Raw genomic sequence first — 18,344 nt, forward strand, 5'->3', positions numbered from 1 at the left:
TTTCATACCCAATCATGACGCTATCACCTGTTCTTGCTTGAAACGTGTTGCTGTTCGGTTTTATTTATGTTTTACACAGCGTCTCGACTGTTTTGGATTCAGGGTTGTAGTTGCCTGTACAATATCCAAATTGTAAAATAACCGCTAAGGTTTATTTGTATGTTTGAAACAAGTCAGGTGACAAAACGGCCACCAAAGAAAGCCACAATGAGGGAAAATCTCTACCTGACGAGGTGGAAGACGAGTCTCTCCAATGTGTTGAAGTTTGCTGTAGGAAGCTCTTCCAGCACTTTGTATATAGCATGAAGCTGCTCCTGCTTCTCTGGCAGTTCTACCAAGAGAAGAAAACACATCATTAATGAGAACCCCATGAATGCTAATAGTCCAATATATATTAAAAGCCTCTATTTCATTTCAATCAAGACTGATCAATGTTTTCACCTTACATGTCTAATTTTAGTTTCAGCAGTAGCAGATAAGGAAAAGACCAGCACACACTGTGTACTGTCCAATGCTGCCCCCTGGTGGGGAATGTCATCCTCACCTACTGCATGCAGGAAATCATTGTAATGTGTGAAGGTCATGAGTGGATCTGGGAGCTCCCTCAACCACTGTTTCACCAGGCCTGTCACTGTGTGGATGGGATAGTCTTCGAGGCAGACCAGGTGGGGATCTAAACACATCAACAGAAAAAAAATAAAAATCAATAAAGGAGCCATGGCAGGTTTTATGTATGTTTAACTGCACAGCTCCGCAGTTCTTCATAAATGTCTCACCGGTTTCGAGTCGCTGGTGCAGCTCTTTCATGCGGTTGGCAGAGCCAGACTTGCGGTAGATGCCCTCCGTGTAGAGGCCGTGCATCTCCACATGCTCCAGCATCATCTCCAGCACCATGGGTACTGGGTTCTTATCACTAATCAGGTGACACACTCGCACCCCAAAGTGCTGACCACCAGACTCCTCATCACTCTGTGAATTCAGAGAGACAGCAGCCGTCAGCCACAAGTCACCACAACAGATCACACGTTCCTTATTGCAATAAAATTCACCGTCTGATTTGAAATATAGCTCCTTATAACCTGCTCTGTATTCGAATTTGTATGATGAGAATTTCATGACGAAACTCCCCAGAGCTTATACTAAATTAAACATAAGACTTCAACATATTAATGCAATATAATATAAAGAGCCACGGTCCTGCTCCACTTCTCCCTTAGCTACTGTTCCACTGGCTTTCTTTGCTCAGTATTACTGTCACAAAGGATAATTTACAATAGTCTTTTTGAATTTTGTCGTTATCATTCATTATCACAGCTCCCGCTAGGCTTTGGTAGTGCTTCTCTAGCTAGTTAAAATGAGGTGCTTAAATCTGATGAGCCAGTGCTGTAATGGTCATTTATCTTTGAATACAGGCAGAAAACACACATAAAGTGCCAGGTTTCAGACCTACTGAGAAAATAAGGTTGAATCTAGTGAAGCAGAGGCTATCTTAAAGAAGGACATCTCTATACTAAACTGTGTAAGCTTAGCATCACTCCAAAAGCACATCATTAATCCAGGCCTGTCATTTCTATAAATAAAAACGTACCTTTTTGGCACAGAAGGTGGTGCAGTCAGTGACTATTCTGCAGAGGCACTTCTTGTGGCACACCATTTTACAATCTGTACGACAAGATAAAAAATCAATTGTGAATGAGCACAGGAACTAATATCTTTATGTTATACTGTAAGATTTATTTTTAATATGTGAACACAAATACAATCAATGTAGACACAACACAAACAGTTTTGTTGTGGTGTTAACTCACAGCTGCACATATAGGCCTTCTCCATGCCCCAGATGAAAGAAGAACACTGGTCACATGACTGCATAATGTTGACCTGATAGTTGACGAAACTATGATCCAGGGGGCTTTCCATCTAACAAGACAGTCAGTCACAAAATTAGAAATCATGATCTAACTTAAATTACAAATCATTATTGAAATACAATGAACATAGATTCAAGGAAAAAGCTGAAGCTTTGCATACTCACACTTTTATCTTTTTTCCTCCTCTTCTTCCGAGCCTTTGCAGGCTGAAAAACACACAGAGAGCATAAGCATGGATACACCGTATTCTTTTATATCTGGACTTATTAGACTGAATGATAATGACTCTCAGTGTTTCACCTTTGCAGGCTCAGCCTCCTCCTTCTTCATCTCTCCTCTGATGAAGCCATCCAGCACCGACTGGAAGAGGTTGACCACAAGCTGGACTTCTCCTTTCTGCTTGTCGCCTGCCAGGTGGATGACTTTGTTCTGGTAGCCTGTCATCAGACCTTTGTAGCCAATGGTGGGTTTCTGGTAAAGTTCAGAGGACAGGAGAGAAAGTGAGGAGGAGAAGAGGTTGGTGAGGAAGACCTTTGATCAGTGTGTATTATGTGTGTGCTACAGTGGCTTGCTTAAGTATTCATACCCCTTGAACTTTTCCACATTTTGTCATGTTTCGGCCACAAACATTAATATATTTTATTGGAATTTTATGCGAAAGACCAACACAAAGTGGCACACCATTGTGAAGTACAAAGAAAATTACACATGATTTAAATATTTTTTTTTAAATAAAAAACTGAGAAGTGTTTGGTGTGCAAATGTAATCAGCCACCTTTTCTCTGAGTGCAACCAATTGCCTTCAGAAGTTGCCTGATGATTGCTGAATGATCAAACGTTGACCTAAATACCTGTCCACCTGTGTGTAATCTTATCTCAGTACAAACACACTGTTCTGTGACGGCCTCAGAGGTTTGTTAAGAGAAGATTGGGGAGCAAACGGCATCACAAAGTCTAAGGAACACACCAGACAGGTCAAGGATAAAGTTGTGGAGAAGTTTAAAGCAGGGTTAGGCTATAAAAAGATTTCCCCAGAGATGCAGCCAAGAGGCCCATGGTGACTCTGGACGAACTGCAGAGATCCACAGCTCAGGTAGGGGAATCTGTTCACAGGACAACTATTGGGCATGCACAAATCTGGCCTTTATGGAAGAGTGGCAAGAAGAAAGCCACTGTTAAAACCATAAGAAGATCTGTTTGCAGTTTGCCAGAGGCCACGTGGGGGACACAGCAAACATGTGGAAGAAGGTGCTCTGGTCAGATGAGACTAAAATTGAACTTTTTGGCCTAAATTCAAAACACTATGCGTGGTGGCAAACAAACACTGCACATCACTCTGAAGACAGCATCATGCTCTGGGGGTGCTTCTTTTCAGCAGGGACAGGGAAGATGGTCAGAGTTGATAGGAAGATGGATGGAGCCAAATACAGGGCAATCTTGGAAGAAAACCTGTTGGAGTCTGCAAAAGACTTGAGACGGGGGCGGAGGTTCACCTTCCAGCAGGACAACAACCCAAAACATAAAGCCAGGGCTACAATGGAAAGGTTTAAAACAAAACATATTCATGTGTTAAGAATGGCCCAGTCAAAGTCCAGACCTAAATCCAATCAAGAATCTGTGGCAAGATCTGAAAACTGCTGTTCACAAACGCTCTCCATCTAATCTGACTGAGCTTGAGCTGTTCTGCGAAGAAGAATGGGCAAAAATTTCAGTCTCTAGATGTGCAAAGCTGGTAGAGACATACCCCAAAAGACTTGCTGCTGTAATTGCAGCAAAAGGCATTTCCACAAAGTAAAAAATTAAAATAAAATTCCAATAAAATATATTTATGTTTGTGGCTGTAACGTGACAAAATGTGGAAAAGTTCACGGGGTATGAATACTTTTGCAAGCCGCTGTATGTGCCTGCAGACAGACTCACTGGCAGAGAATACATGGCCTTGATGGTCTCTCTGAACTGCATTGTGGCTGTAACAAAGATAGCCTCTGTGGCTGACAGCGACTTCCCCCTGGAGCGGAAATCATTGACCTGTAAGAGAACACAAACCAAAAATATCTTAGTGGTTCAATAAGATAAAATGATTTCCTTTAACATCTAACATCTGGTTGCTGTTCATTCACCTGGTTGCCCAGAAACTCATCGAGGTGTCGCAGCTCATTGGCATTGGTGATTTCCCGATCCAGCGAGGCGTTCCACTGCTCAGACACCCGTGTGGCACGACTGATCTTTATGGTGGGGTTGCGGCCTAAACCTTTACCAGCACGGTCCCCATGAGGCTGGGAAAGGGGCCGAGACGGATGTCCAGACGATGGGGCTGGAGGGAGGGAGAATGTTTTAATACTTATCATCACAGAGTGTAGGAGGAAAAGATGAGCGAATGATACGTAGACCACTTCTCTGCCTTCTTTCTTAACTCAAACCTCTACGGCAGAATGTACAGTAGGCATAAGTACCACAGAGGAAAGTTATTCTGTTAGTACTGAGCATGATCCAGCACGGGCCACTATTTTCTCAGAAAGCAAACAGCAGGATTGGTTCAGGCCTGAGAATAATAGTGATAACACACCTGTGTTTTCTTTGCATTTCTCATTTCATGAGGTGTGATCAAAGTGGACTGCAGCACTTTAGCAGCTGTAGGGCAGTTTGTGTTTGGCAATAAAAAGACACTGATCTCAATATCTACTCTTAAAGTTTAAATATAATCAGTTTAGCCATTTCAAATTAAAGGAATTAAGTTAATCTCTGTGCTCTATTAAGTCCTGTCATTGTCCCGAAGCTTGACAAGGACACACTGAATGGTACCAAGCTTGTATCATTTACCTTCCCCTCCTGTTGGCCTGTCATTGAGAAACTGAGTGAGTGGCAGCTCTCCGTTGTCTGGAGTCTGGGCCTCTTTGTGCGGTCGTTTTTTCAAAATCTTGCTGAAGAAACCACCTGGCCTGCAGGGCACAGAAACACACGGAGAATACTCACAAACCTAATGAAACCAAAATGCTGAGTAGCTCTAAAATAACTCATAGTGATAGACTGATGCTGGAAACAGGGACGGGAGTTTTCAGTGTGGCTTCACAATGTCACATCTCACAACTCATTCATTTCTAACAGCAGAGTGAGGTTTGTCTTGTGTTCTTAATTACATGCCTGTTTGTAACTCTTTGTTTCTTGGCAACAGGGAAAACAGATCGTTTAAGTACATAACTAACATGTCCACTTTTTAAAAATACCATAAAAACTGATTTATCCTGAAAGAGTCTATTTTAAAAGGGCCACATACTTAAGCTCTGCTCCAGCAGTGTCACCATAGCAACAATACAAATTAAAAACAAAGCAGTCCACCCGATGCGGGCCAGGCGACTGAGCCGTAAGCGTACATTTTTGGCATATAAACCCTTTTATCTGAAATGTAGTTATCAGGTATTTCCGGCTGGGGAAGTGGAACACCACACAAGGAGCTGAGGATAGTTTCATTATACAAGGCGAAGGGTTTTCCCATGAACAGTCTGACTCAAACAGATGTTGTAAGATGAAACTGTGGCTGATTTACTGAGAAGGAAGTGCATGTATCTTTTAGCCTACTGGTCACATAGTCCTGTGCTTCATACATCTCAATCATCTCCTTTTCAAACTAAATGCATGGGCCAAAAAGCTTTTTCCTGCATCCCACCACTCATCTATAGGCCAGTCCAGTGCAGTACCTGTCTGGTGTGGACGGGATGGAGTGTGCAGAGTCTGGGTGAGCAGAACCATCTTGGTGTTTCCTTCTAATGGAGCTTCCCTTTGAGCCATCACCATAGCTTTCTGAGGGGGAAATAACCTACAGAACAGAATCAAAAGTGATGAAGTATGCACAGAATAACTGGATCCGAAACTGTTTTTTACAATGTAAAATGTTTATATTTGAACATCTAAAACAAGCAATTTTCCACTATAGCAGATGGAAATTTATAATACCTCTCTGGCAGAAATTGCACCAGCCCCTTCAGAACTTGGAGACAAACTGTCAATGGATGAGGAGGCTGTTTCACTCCTGCAGATCAACAGATGAAAAAATGTCAAATGATGTCAAATAGAACAAACAATGTTGAAAGAAAGCTGCCATTTGTTAGACAAAAAACATGATCTGATCTGAGAATATGGCCAGAAAAGACGTACAGCGGTTTCCTCTTTCTCCATTCCTCCCTGTTGTGGGGAGGGCTGGTGCCCTCACAGGCTTCTCCATCACTCCTCCTCCCCCTCCACTTCTCCGGCTTCTCCTTAATTGCCCCAGGACGGCGGTGCAGGTGTACTGCTCCGACACCCTCACCTAGACCGTTTCTCTCAGACAAAGGGTCAGCGAGCTGCAGGGATAACGTAGACGGACGAACAGGACCGGTGGAAGGAGGAGACGATTTAGTGTCCTTCTTCCCTCCTTTATCTTCCTTCATTTTCCAGGCCACAAATGTGTACTGGTCCAGCTCCTTGCTGTCTGCCCGCTCTTTCAGCTTATGGGTCTCCTGGCTTTTGCTCTTCGGAGGGGACGTTTCATCCTTGCTAACGGCTGAGGAGGAGGCCCGCTCTGTCTCTCTCTGGTTGTGCTCCAGCCCTCTTCGTCTCCTCTGCTCTCTCTTCTCCTGGCTCCTGGATGACGGGCCCTTGTTTACAGCTGGGGCTCGTGCTCTCTTTAGTTCAGCACCAGAAGGAGGGGAGGTATCTCTGGAAGCTTGTTCACCCAACTCTTCACCTGGAGATGTGGGTGTAAGTGCATTGGAGGGAAGAGCAGGTTTTGAAGCTGACTCTTCTAGTGTTTGGTTCTCCAAGTCCTCGTCCTCTTCTTTCTCATCCAGCTGGGGTCCAGCCTCAGTCTGGGTACCATTGGTCGTCAAATCTACTTCTCCATCCTCCAGCTCTTCGTCCTTGGCCTGTTCCTCCTCTGTATGTGAGCTTGTATTAACCTCTTTGTCCTCCTCTCCTCTCTCCTCCTCCGTCTCCTGGACAGGGAGGTTGTCGTCCAGCATCTCCTCTGTGACCAGCTCTATATCCGGATCCTCTCTTGTTTGAGGCTCGCTTGCCTTTCTTGTCTCTGCTTCCAGCTCCTTCTTGACTGCCTCTTCTTCCTCCGCTCTCCTCTTTGCTTCCTCCTCTTCTGCTTTTCTCCTTGCTTCTTCTTCTTCCATCCTCCTCCTTTTTTCTTCCTCCTCCTCTGCTCTTCTCCTGGCCTCCTCCTCTTCTTCCCTCCTCCTCCTTTCCTCTTCTTCTGCCCTCTTCCGAGCTTCTTTTTCCTCCTCCTCCCTTTGCCGTTTCTCCTCACGCATGGAACGGCACCTGTAATATAGAAAACATAAATATGGTGGCCCACATACGTTCTTAAAAATTTTACAGAGCACTGCATGCCCCCCTGTAGACTTATTGTATTCAGTACTTTTTAGTGTCTCTGTGTTATTACCTTTTACGTGCTGAGTGTCCTCTGACCAGGGCTTGTATCTTGGTAGCGCCCCGTCTTTGGCGGCGGTTCTCTGATCTCTGTCTGTGGCCTCTCCACACAGCCTGGATCAGAGTGGCTGCTCGTCGCCTTTGCTCCTCCTTGCAGTACCTGCGCCATGAATGCTAAGCAGGCGGACAGCGAATAGAACAGGGGATGTCAGTGTTATACTTCAATTCTCTGCTAAATATTAGAATGGGAACATAACAAACAAAATCAATATACTGACATGACAGCCTCAAACATAAGTGTTGCGTTGGTGTTTACCTGAATTAAGATGGCTGCCTGTCTCATGTCCAGAAACTCTTTCCTCTGCAGGCGAGCTCTGAACCAGCGCTGAAGGAAGATGATCTTACGCATTACATCCTTGTGCAGCGTGTCCTGCAGCTTCTGTCGCTCAAGCTCCTTCAAGAACACCTGAACAAGAAGAACACACCAGAATGCACATGCACAGAAGGGAAACAGGATCAAATGCATGCATGAAATGGGATTTATAAGGTGCAATGAAAGAATAAAACTCAGAAGCAATGGCAAGAGTTTAGTGGTGTACCTTAGTTTTGCCTATCTGGTATGTGGTGGAGTCCAGGCCCATCTTCTTCTCAAGCAGCGCTGAGATGTCCTCTTTTAAGGCGGTGGTGTTCTTTGGCAGCAAAACCCTGAACTGCTCTAAGAACTCCTGCAGGCACAGGGCAATAAAGATAATAAAAATAAGAAATGAACAGACTGTTCAAGAGAGGACTTGTGTGGTAGACATGAATGGTCAAAACCTAATGCCCAATATTTAACTGTAGGATTAAGTGGAGTAATGTTATAGTACCTGGAATGTGTACTTGGCTCCGTAGCCTGACCTCCTGATGCGAACAGTTTCCAGCATTCCTGTGTATCGCAGCTGCTGAACCACCAAGGCCTCATCCAGATACATCTCCTTCTGCTCATATAAAGGCACACAAGAAACACACCGAGTTATTCTCTTACCATTTAAAACCTCTAATTAACCAATTAAACAATCAGCAAAATTTGATAGTTGTGTTCAAGACATTCTAACAGACTAACAATGGCAGTCTCACCTTTTCAGCATTGGAGCGGATACAGCGAATGAAGAAGGGCTCTGCTCTGTTTAGAGTCTCCAAGAGTTTGGTCAGAGAGGTCTGCAGAAAATGAGGGAAGGGGTTTGCTGAATGGGATTGATGGAGGAGAATCCTGCTGGAGGGTGTGTGAGGCTTGTATGTGTGTGTGTGATGTGCAAACTGTTGTGGGAGATGTCACCTGGAACTGGGCACTGATGCTGGGAGGCTTCTTTTTCTTGTGCAGGTGGAGCAGAGACTTGGTAGTGCGATCATGCAGCGTCAGGCCCACGATGAACTTCAGAGACCGAGAATCCAGCAAACTCTGCACAGCAGAAGCACAGTCAATTAATCTCCCACTTGCACTCAATCATTATGATTCCACTGAAATGATGGCAAACTAATAAAATCCCATCACCTGAGTTGTCTTATATTACTCAAACCGTACTTATATTCTCTTTATCTGCCCCTAAATTGGGGTCTTTCATCAGGTTTACCTTGGGGATGACCTGCCTCTGTTTGGTGCTCTTCTGTTTCCTGTGGGAGAAAGAAGATGCAGGGTAAGTTAGGACTGAAGTGTTAAAGGCCTGTGGCAGGAGGATGGAAGAAGTTGTGGATGGAGTGTGTGAAGCCAGGTTAGTACGGACGGGTGACTTCTTCATGCGCTGTCAATCAGTGATGAAATCAAGCGTTGCACCTGGAAGATGGGATGAATGACGGGCAGACAAGGCATGAATGAGTGAGAGAGTAAGGGTGACAGAGAGGAGGAGAAGGAAGTTTGCTGCAGATGATGGGATGTTACTCTAAACAATCAGCCCAGCAGTAACTCACCATACGCAGACAGACATGCTCTCTTGTGGTCATCACAACATAAAAGGGCCCTAAATGTATATTCAGGCTCTCTGACTGCAGAACCTGCTGTATATTCCAACATGCTGCGAGGCCACTGTGACATATTTTCACAAGATGCTCCGAAAAAACCTCACATTCCAGCACAGTCTTGTCATGCGGCAGTTAACGAAGGTATTCAAGGAATTTCAGTTTTAGCCTTCAAGAAAACTAGACAGTATCTATAAACTGGGATAATAATATAATGTCTGCTGTGAAGCAGGAGTGTGTTTGATGTTTGTATTAGATTAAATCACATGAGATGCTAATGGTGCATTGAGAAAAGTGGCTATAAATGTAAAGCTACTATAACTACCTATGACTGAACATAGCTGGTCAAAATGTGTTGAGGATCATTGATATTATTCTTGGCTTTAATAAGAGCATGTTCTGCCTGAGCCAATGAGACTGGACTACTCTGGAGAAGAGCTGGTGCCAGGTCTGTCTGCAGACTCACTGGAGGACGTGTCGAGGGAAGCGGAGGCGACCCCAGGACTGCAGCAGCTTGCGAGGGTCCTCACCATCCAACTGCAAGTTCTTAATAGAACTGATGATCTCTGCATGCATGTCTCTAATCAGACCAAACACACACCCAGTGTGGAAAGGGAAGGGCGGGGTGGGGTGGGGTGGGGGGGGTACGGGGAACAGAAGGGAGGGAAAATAACGACAAAAGGAGAAAGGAAAGGGAAAAAAAAAAAAAACGTAAAGTGGGGCGCGATAGAACGCAACTGTTATGCCACCTTAAAAGAAAACACACCACCACGGTTTCCCAAGACAAGAACACACACAGCAAGATGGCTGGGGGTCTGATATCAAGAGGAACTTCATGCTCTGCTCATCCATGAAGAATAAGCCACAAAATGTATTCTTACACTGTTTGAGATTATGCACATGAAAACCACAAGACACACTCGACCACCCAACCATGTTGCCATATCCCTTTTATAGACAGAAACACACACACGCAAACACACACGCGCGCACACACACACACACACACACAAACAAAGAGAGACTGGGGCACGCAGGGGGATGTATTCACACCCACATCCCTGCCACTGTGGTAGTTAACATGCAGAGCTGAGCTGACGTTCAGCGTGGTCGGCCGCCTGTTTCCATGCTGGGGTTGTTACAGGCTGTGTGGCTGTAAGTTGTTACTGGTGAGGCTGTTGGATTCATGGTCCTCTCACTGGGACTGGTGTTACATTGGACACTGGATCTGGTGAGGTTAATATGGGGACTTTTCTGTGTCCCAGAGCTAGTCCATGCAGAACTGTTCTATACTTACCATGACTGACCATGAAAACAGAGGTCAGGCAGTGAAGGAATGGGTAACATATACAGTGAAATGAGTCACAGTGAATCTGACCTCTACACCTAAGTGCTTGCAGATCTGCTAGGGGCTGGATGATTTAATAATGGTAACAATGTGCTTGGGGGTTCAACTTAGTTCAGGTACTGGTCCATAAAAAACAAAACAGTAATTTTAGATCTGAAAGCAGGAGGTATAAGGTCAAGACTCAAAGGGCCCAACAATGCAAAGGTATTCTTCATGGTTTGGTTTCATTCTGAGAAAGCTCTCTCTCTCTCTTTTTTTTTCATCAATCTGACTTGGGCCCTCTGTGTGTGTATGAATACATGTGTGCTTCCAACAGCTCCTCAGTTGATGGAAGTAATCCGGGTGGCTAATCAGAGTAGGCCAGTACAAACACTTTCCTGTGCTCTATAGCAAGAATAATAAACGTGAGGAAGGAGAGAGATTATCACAGCTACAGAAAACGATGGGGATTACTGTGAGGGGAGAAAGGGAATGCAAGGTAAAGGGCAACTTGTACTGTTAGTGTTCTGTACTTCCTCTGCTACATTCATATTTAAAGAAACAGACATCGAAACATTTGATAAGCCGGGCCTACTCGAAACAGTGGTTTGGATTCAACTAAATTAAATAGCTTATATATATGTGTGTGTGTGTGTGTGTGTGTGTGTGTGTGTGTGTGTGTCACTTTTATTTATTTAGATGTGAGCAGACTCACATGAAACACAAACCAGTATCCATTACCCAAAACAAAACACATTTCCTTCCTGCTTGGCCTCATGTCTTCATTCCTTTCTCCTGTCCACCAAATTCACTTACTTCTTAGTCTCATAGCTAGCAAAGATGTCTTCAAAGGCCTCTAGAGGGCGCTCCTCTGAGTGATCAAAGTAGAAATCGAGCATAGACGCTCGTCTGTGGAGGGGAGAGGAGAAAACCGCACACACTGAGGTCACCAAAAGGTGGAGAGGATAGGGCCGGCTGAGATGAGGTGAAGGAGGATTAATCTGTCAGGGTGACGTCAAAAGCTGTGGTTTTGTCAAAATTTATGGATTCAGTTCAGATATGTTAGAGTAACTCAGCTGAACAGGATTTGGGTGTCTGACATTGTCCTTCCTCATCTCATCCAGGATTAATATGGAGGTCCACAGTTCACCAACCAATTTAACATTTCCTTCACCTTCAACAAGGAGCTTCAAACAGGAAATATGTCGCTGTGTAGTTTTTAAGAGGAGCAAAGGTTGCAGCTTCGCGAGGGCTGTGTACTATAGAGATCCTATTCAAAATAATCAGTCTGTTTCATGAAAGAAAAGTTATTGACCACAAAGTAAACAGGGCTGACAGTCTGTCTGCCACAGCACATGTGGATGTGCAGGCAGAATCCTCCACAGGAAATAGACCAAAAGCTAGAAAACCAGTCCAAACATAACAAAGAGCAAGTGAGACATGTTTCATGGTTTCATGAACAATTATGTAAATCACTTACTTATACATTCTGTCTATTGGAGCATTGGATTGCTTAAGTTCTCCTAAAGGAGTCCTGGAGGTTGGACGGACAACACCTAAAGCAGAAGAAACATGACCACACAATTAATAGGCATTACTAACAAGTAAAATAATGTACTTATCATAAATAGGCTTTTATGTAGAATAGAGGTTGATCAAAGTCACGTGACTTCAGCAGTTTTTGTTGTTTTGGTTTCTGTCTTAACTTTATCTAATCTCTTTAATCCACATAAAAAGGCTGTTACGTCAATGGGCTACATCTGAGAGCACAAAAATAGGCTGTAGGATTGAGAATTGCACGGAAAATGGCAAAATCTAAATCCTCATGTTTCTCCATATTCCTCTAAGTGCTGACCTGAAGGACAAATTACAGAGTAGAGAAACTGCAGAAACTCTGAAGTTGTGGTACAAACTGCACAAGTAAAGGCAGATACTTTTTGTAACTTCAGCATTAGCACAATTCAGATAGTGTCAGCAAGCTATAACCTACAAAAACATGTGCTACCAAGTACTCTGGCACAGTTACACTGATACTGTACCTGAAGTTTTGGTGGCCCAGGAGCGGCCAGCTTCATTAAAAGCAGCAATGCCTCTGATGGTGGCGCGCAGGATGCCCCATCGAAACATGGCCACCGGGTCCATCCCGATGAGCTGCCGAACATATGCACGGTCGCTACTCCGCAACAACGCTACGATGTCTGGACGCATGTGGTCTGTGTTCTTCTCCCGGAAATCCTAGTGAGGTTGAAGAACCAAGAACATTACAGGTAGCAGCATCAGGTCATATTCAAGTGTAATGCAGAAAATTCAAAATCTTCTGCTTATGTCACTTGATGTGTTCTCTGCATCTGTTTCTCCTCCTGTCTACCCTTACCTTGATTTGATATTTGACTTTGCCAGCAAAGTGTCGAATGACGAAGGCAGGCTCCATGACCGCTGTGGGGACAAAGTATTTGTTCCCCTGGTGCTGCTGCTTGAATTTGGCTAATAATGTCTCATCTGTGGCGTGGGGAAAGCTGAAGTACAATTGCAGAGAGGAGGAAAGGGGGAAGAAGGGTGAAAAGAAAGAGGAGAGAAGATTAATGGGAAGCTTTGAACTTAATCCCTACCTGCGGCCACAAAACATGAATAAAACCGTGTGAATTGTTTCTCGCTTTTCTTACTTGCTCTCCTCATCCAGCAGGTAGAGTAGGCCAGTGGGTTTCTTGCTGATGAGGTGGATACAGCCCACATTGTCTGTGTAGTCAATGTTGTGCCAGGTGATTCCCTCTGCTTGGTACTCCTCCTGAATGAGGCAAGACATAACATTTTGGTGAATAAGCTCTTTGGTGAACTCAAGTCCTGCAATTTCACTGTTTATCTTTTGTGTACGCTAAAAAATACCTCAAGATTTTAACAATAAATCTAACTTTGATTCATCACCCACAACTCTGAAGGACAAGATAAACTTGCATAAACTAGAACGAAACTTGTTCTCCCTTTAGACATGAGGAAATGCTTCGATGAGTCACCATTTAAGCAGTCATTATTATAAACACAGAGCAGAGAAGAGAGTCGTACGTTTGAATCACAGGGGAGCAAATCTTTTGATGATGTGTTGTACAGTGTGTCATGTAAAAACATTTGGGGCATGGGAGGGACGACACAGGACCACTCACCTGCTCCAGGTTGAAGATGTGGTGGTTGAAATAATACTGCAGTTGCTCATTTGCATAGTTGATGCAGAACTGCTCGAAGCTGTTGGTCTCAAAGTCCTCGAAGCCAAAAATGTCCAGGACGCCAATGGACAAGCACTGGAAAAATAAGAGCATGAACACCAAGTGCACACCAATGAGGAACAGGAAGGGGAATGTAAAACAATCAGCATCCTAAAAAATAAAACTAAGCCGATAGCATTTAATGATGTGGAGAGTTGCGTGTGTGTTTGTTTCTCACTGGGATAGATTCCTCCATATCTTTCTTGTTAAGCAGTGCGTGATTGATGCGTAGGACAATCCAGTCAAACAAGGCGCTGTACAGAGATTTGGCCATGGAGTCTCTGGCTGTGATAGCCTGGTGGGAGAAAGACGGGGTGATGCATATTGTGAGGACAACTTCATGAAATGTAACAGAAGAAAAAAAAATGCCATTTCATTGTGTGTTTTGGAACCAGAATATAATACAACAAAAGTCTGACGGAAGGAAAAGTAAATGAGGGTTTAACAGGTAAAAAGACAGAAGGGTGTGGAGCATTTAACAGGGGGACTGACAGGAAGAAGAGATCTACTGTAGGTGTGGTATCAATAAAGGAGCAGAAAGGCACAAAGAAGAAGCAGACACACAAAGCCACCAATTAGTGTGCAGCTGGACACTATTACAGTAATGACAGGTTGCAGAGATGTCTTCATCGCGGGTGCGTACCTCAGAGTGGCTGTAGGGGAGGATCAGCTTGTCGTTGACTGTCACGGTTTTCCTCTTCGTCAGCGCCTCAACCAGCAGCTCCTCTTTGACCTGAGAGGGAACCCACACACGTCAATGCCAGTCACAACAGTCACAGACACAGTGAGGTATGGAGCCACACAGACGTAAAGACACACTACCTTTAGCAGGTCAGAGAGCGTAGCCAGGACCTCTGGTGGTCCCACATCCAAGCCCTCATCTCGGCCTGTCGACTTTCTCCTGTAGGTCACGTTGCCCAGATACAAGATGGCGGAAAGCACAGAAAAGATCCTGCAGCACAGTCACAGAAAACGTGTAAACTGAAAACAACAGCAGCTCTTTGTTGTAATTCATTTTTTTGGCAATATGACTCAGTGCTCAGACCAAAATAACATCCATTTCCACGACTGAGTGGAAAAATGCTTCTGGATCTGATTTTCAACACAGTCCCTTTAACATGTCTGGAAGAACATTATCAAATTACATTACACTCACTACACCGAACACTAATTCACTTACTGTTTCTTGGTAGCAGGAAGGAAGCCAACCATCTCCATTGCCTGCTGCAGCCTTTCAAAGTCATGACGCAGGTCTTCCTCATCTTCTACCTTAAAGTTTTGCTAGAAGGAAAGACAGACAGTAGGGATGTATGAAAATGAGAAAAAGACAGCGAAAGCACAAAATGGACACACAAACAGGTGATGAACGGCAGTGAATGAAAAGGAGGGTGAGAAAAGAAAGTGAGGGAGAGAACAAAGGCTGCTCCATTAATATGCAGGACACATGTGCGCAGTAAGCTGGGAGTGTATACAGCAGCTTATTCAGAAGCTGGACAGTCTTCATGAATGCAGGGTCCACTCACAGTGAGTTACAGAGCTACCTTAAAGGTCAAATCACACACAATGGGCTGTTTATATCAAATGGATAGGCTGTAAACTGCCGGATGTGCAGTACCATACCTGCTTGAGGTAGAAGTATTCTTCAGGTGGCAGCAACTTGAACTCCTTCCTCTCCTCCTCTGAAGCTCCCAACAGCAGGTAGTAAAACACGTGGTAGTTCCTGTAAAAAACAACACACATTGCTCTTCAAGACTGTACTACACACCAACTTAATATTGCAGCAACACTTTCTTTAAACTGCTCTCCAAAAACAATGAATCACACATCCATGATTTGTTTGTTTCATCACCTGGTGAACAGTTATCAGTGGACATCTCCTTCATGCTTATGGTAACAAATTAGATTTTTGGTGACAAAGAGTCAACACATTGTAAAAAGCTAATAGAAAGAAGACAACATCTGGAGCTCAGTGATGTTGATATCAGTTTTCCACTCGTGCTATCAGTGGGCAGGTAGGTAGACAGGCAGCAGAGCTTTGTTGTAAAAGCTCATGGGAGTCATGAGTTTCCACACAAATCACAAACAATGACATCATACAGTAGTCACTCTCTGATTAGACAGGCAAGATACACTGTCAACAGCAACTGTAGGCTGGGTGATTAACAGGATACTGCACAGGCCGCTAACCACTTGAGGGTTACAGAGGCGGGCTTTACAACTGAAGGTGTCTACATTTTCAGAAACTAGCTGGGAAAATCTGAAACGGAAATGTGTAAGAGTAATGCTCTTCCCACTCAGAATAGCCAAAGTATGTTTATAGACAAAGCATCAAGTGTCTCAGTTGAGCTGCTCAGCGGCAGACTGTGGTTTTACAGACAAATCCCCATGAGTATTGATGTGCATCTTTATCTGCACATATCTAAAAATGGAAAGCATAAAACATGACTTGTGTAGGTAGAAAACATCAGTTAAATCATTACCATGTCATGGCTAGTCTAACATAAGCAGACCTATCTCCACAGTGCTATGGCAGCATTGGATAAAGGTCCGGCTGCACCCACTATCATTCTGGTGTAGGGGGACAAACGGCTCTGGCTTGTTTGTATTTCTTCAAACCAATCACAATCGTCTTGGGCCGTGCAAAGCCCAGCATGAAGAGAAAGTGCCTTTGCAAAATAGTGTTGGGGGAACATGTTTCAGTAGAACACATGCGCGTGGGGAGGTGAGTCCTGTTATTACACTGGGTAAATCCCAGCAAAAGAGAAGTTAACAGGTGCTAGTTTGTTTATGCTAATACTGTTAGCGACCTAATTTGAGTAACTTGACATTTTCAGCATGATCATTGTATAGGTTGCTAGCTCAGAGGTTGTTGTGGTTTCCTGTAATGACAGGGATTTTGAAAACAGTCACACGCAGGTAGTGGAAGTGCCTGCCATTGGCCGCCTTCATAAATGGTCAAGTGGAAGTCATACACCCACAGCCCACATCCGGTGAGTCAGACAACTTGATGGCTAAAGCTTTTATACAATCCACAGGGAAACTATTCACATTAAAGTTTTTTTTTTTTTTCATTTGCTCACTGATGTAACATTTTAAACTGGGGGCAACCGAAATGTGTTTGTCTCTTCTTTTGGCTCATTCATCAGTAACATAGTGTATATCACTGCAAATCAAATATCAGTGGAGGATTTGCTCACTCCTCACTCTGACTGGGTTTTTCAATTGCCAAATATTTGTTGGCATATTAGTCACACAAGCAGCAACAGACCAGCAGTCTAGTCTGCAGTGAATGTCACAGTGAGTAACACGCGCTTGCATAATGTGAATGAAGGGCGAGCGACGGCATGGTAAGTGACGATGTCTCTCTCCGGAAAGTTTCTTTCGCATGTGTTGGCATAGCAGCAGTTAATTCTTAGCTCACACAAACAGGAGTCACTGGCGGTCACATGGAAATTTGGCAAAACCAAACTACATTGAAATGAGCTTCTACATTCAAAGTGTAAGTCATACCATGTGTCCACACTGTACAGTATAGGCCACTTTGATGTCAGTGAGTAGCATCATTCAGTTCACTGTGGACATTAAGCTAATGCTAGTAATAACATGTACAAAATGAAGAATTTGGGTGGCAGATATGTGAATTTATAGTACATGTATGTGGGTGTGTAACTGCTTAGGCAGATGCAAAGGCAAAAACTAGAGACTGAAGCCTTCAGCTGAACTTCATATCTAAACATCAGAGGCTCCCCATGTTTGTACAGAGGGCCCCATGAAGGTCAGTGGAGGTGACGGGTCAAGACTCCTCCTGTCCCTCCTCACCTCTCGTTCTTCTCTCTGGAGACCAGACGAGACTTCTCCAGGAGATACTTCTCCACCACAGCTCTAGAAGACAGAGAGACAGAGTCAGAGGGGTGGAAAGGGACAAGAAAAAATGGGAAGTAGAAAGACAATGAGGATGAGTCATTAAACTGAAGGTCACTCAGCTCTGTCTATGTGTGAGTGTGTGTGTGTGTTTTCAGGTCAAATGTGAAAGTGGGCTGCTAATAAAAAATGAGGGGAGGAGCAGGAGGGGAAGTGAGGGCAGATGGTCAGAACAATCAGTGAACAAAACTTTCAGAAATGGTCGGATGGATTGTAGCACATCACAAACACCACATAGCAACACGCACAAGACAATAACCAGGGAAATTTGGCACTGATTTATTTTATTGTATTGTATAGTATAGCCGAACAGAGGAAGACTGGAAGACTACTGCAGGGGTAGAGGTATGCTTTTCAGACCACTGCAGTCATGAGATATGCAATTGTAAAAGCAGTGCTATTTACGCACTACACCAGGCCAAGGCCATAAAGTTGTCTAAATCAGATTTTATAAGTCAGAGTTGTTTTTTCTATAGCCAGGCAAAAACAACACTGACGCCAGTCCTCATGGCACACTAAAAATAGAGCTACGCTGTGAGAAACATAGCTGTGTCAATCTGCTGAAAT

The 18,344-nt window shown here is 44.0% G+C and overlaps 1 protein-coding gene across 7 annotated transcripts in view; it reads right to left on the bottom strand.

Moving 5' to 3' along the window:
- LOC143318042 (myosin IXB) overlaps window positions 1-18,344 on the bottom strand; it is a 56,540-nt gene that overhangs the window by 4,690 nt on the left and 33,506 nt on the right. For 3 of the 7 annotated variants that reach the window (XM_076725940.1, XM_076725937.1, XM_076725942.1), the window contains exons 6-37: window positions 17,676-17,738; window positions 15,477-15,576; window positions 15,037-15,137; window positions 14,679-14,808; window positions 14,500-14,589; window positions 14,035-14,151; window positions 13,758-13,892; window positions 13,263-13,384; window positions 12,974-13,115; window positions 12,639-12,834; window positions 12,080-12,155; window positions 9,739-9,852; window positions 8,891-8,930; window positions 8,596-8,718; window positions 8,397-8,477; window positions 8,147-8,257; window positions 7,880-8,005; window positions 7,597-7,746; window positions 7,294-7,454; window positions 6,024-7,172; window positions 5,823-5,898; window positions 5,567-5,685; window positions 4,692-4,810; window positions 3,992-4,185; window positions 3,792-3,899; window positions 2,172-2,342; window positions 2,036-2,077; window positions 1,809-1,920; window positions 1,589-1,662; window positions 777-969; window positions 545-673; window positions 226-331 (exon numbers count right to left, since the gene is read on the bottom strand). In XM_076725940.1, coding sequence (XP_076582055.1) covers window positions 226-331; window positions 545-673; window positions 777-969; window positions 1,589-1,662; window positions 1,809-1,920; window positions 2,036-2,077; window positions 2,172-2,342; window positions 3,792-3,899; window positions 3,992-4,185; window positions 4,692-4,810; window positions 5,567-5,685; window positions 5,823-5,898; window positions 6,024-7,172; window positions 7,294-7,454; window positions 7,597-7,746; window positions 7,880-8,005; window positions 8,147-8,257; window positions 8,397-8,477; window positions 8,596-8,718; window positions 8,891-8,930; window positions 9,739-9,852; window positions 12,080-12,155; window positions 12,639-12,834; window positions 12,974-13,115; window positions 13,263-13,384; window positions 13,758-13,892; window positions 14,035-14,151; window positions 14,500-14,589; window positions 14,679-14,808; window positions 15,037-15,137; window positions 15,477-15,576; window positions 17,676-17,738 — 4,770 coding nt within the window. Of the gene's footprint in view, window positions 1-225; window positions 332-544; window positions 674-776; window positions 970-1,588; window positions 1,663-1,808; window positions 1,921-2,035; window positions 2,078-2,171; window positions 2,343-3,791; window positions 3,900-3,991; window positions 4,186-4,691; window positions 4,811-5,566; window positions 5,686-5,822; window positions 5,899-6,023; window positions 7,173-7,293; window positions 7,455-7,596; window positions 7,747-7,879; window positions 8,006-8,146; window positions 8,258-8,396; window positions 8,478-8,595; window positions 8,719-8,890; window positions 8,931-9,738; window positions 9,853-11,415; window positions 11,509-12,079; window positions 12,156-12,638; window positions 12,835-12,973; window positions 13,116-13,262; window positions 13,385-13,757; window positions 13,893-14,034; window positions 14,152-14,499; window positions 14,590-14,678; window positions 14,809-15,036; window positions 15,138-15,476; window positions 15,577-17,675; window positions 17,739-18,344 lie in introns of all 7 variants that reach the window. The other 4 variants (XM_076725944.1, XM_076725938.1, XM_076725943.1 and 1 more) reach the window with 3 other exon arrangements.

This window comes from Chaetodon auriga, chromosome 3 (assembly GCF_051107435.1).
Source record: "Chaetodon auriga isolate fChaAug3 chromosome 3, fChaAug3.hap1, whole genome shotgun sequence".
Classification (NCBI taxonomy): Eukaryota; Metazoa; Chordata; class Actinopteri; order Chaetodontiformes; family Chaetodontidae; genus Chaetodon; species Chaetodon auriga.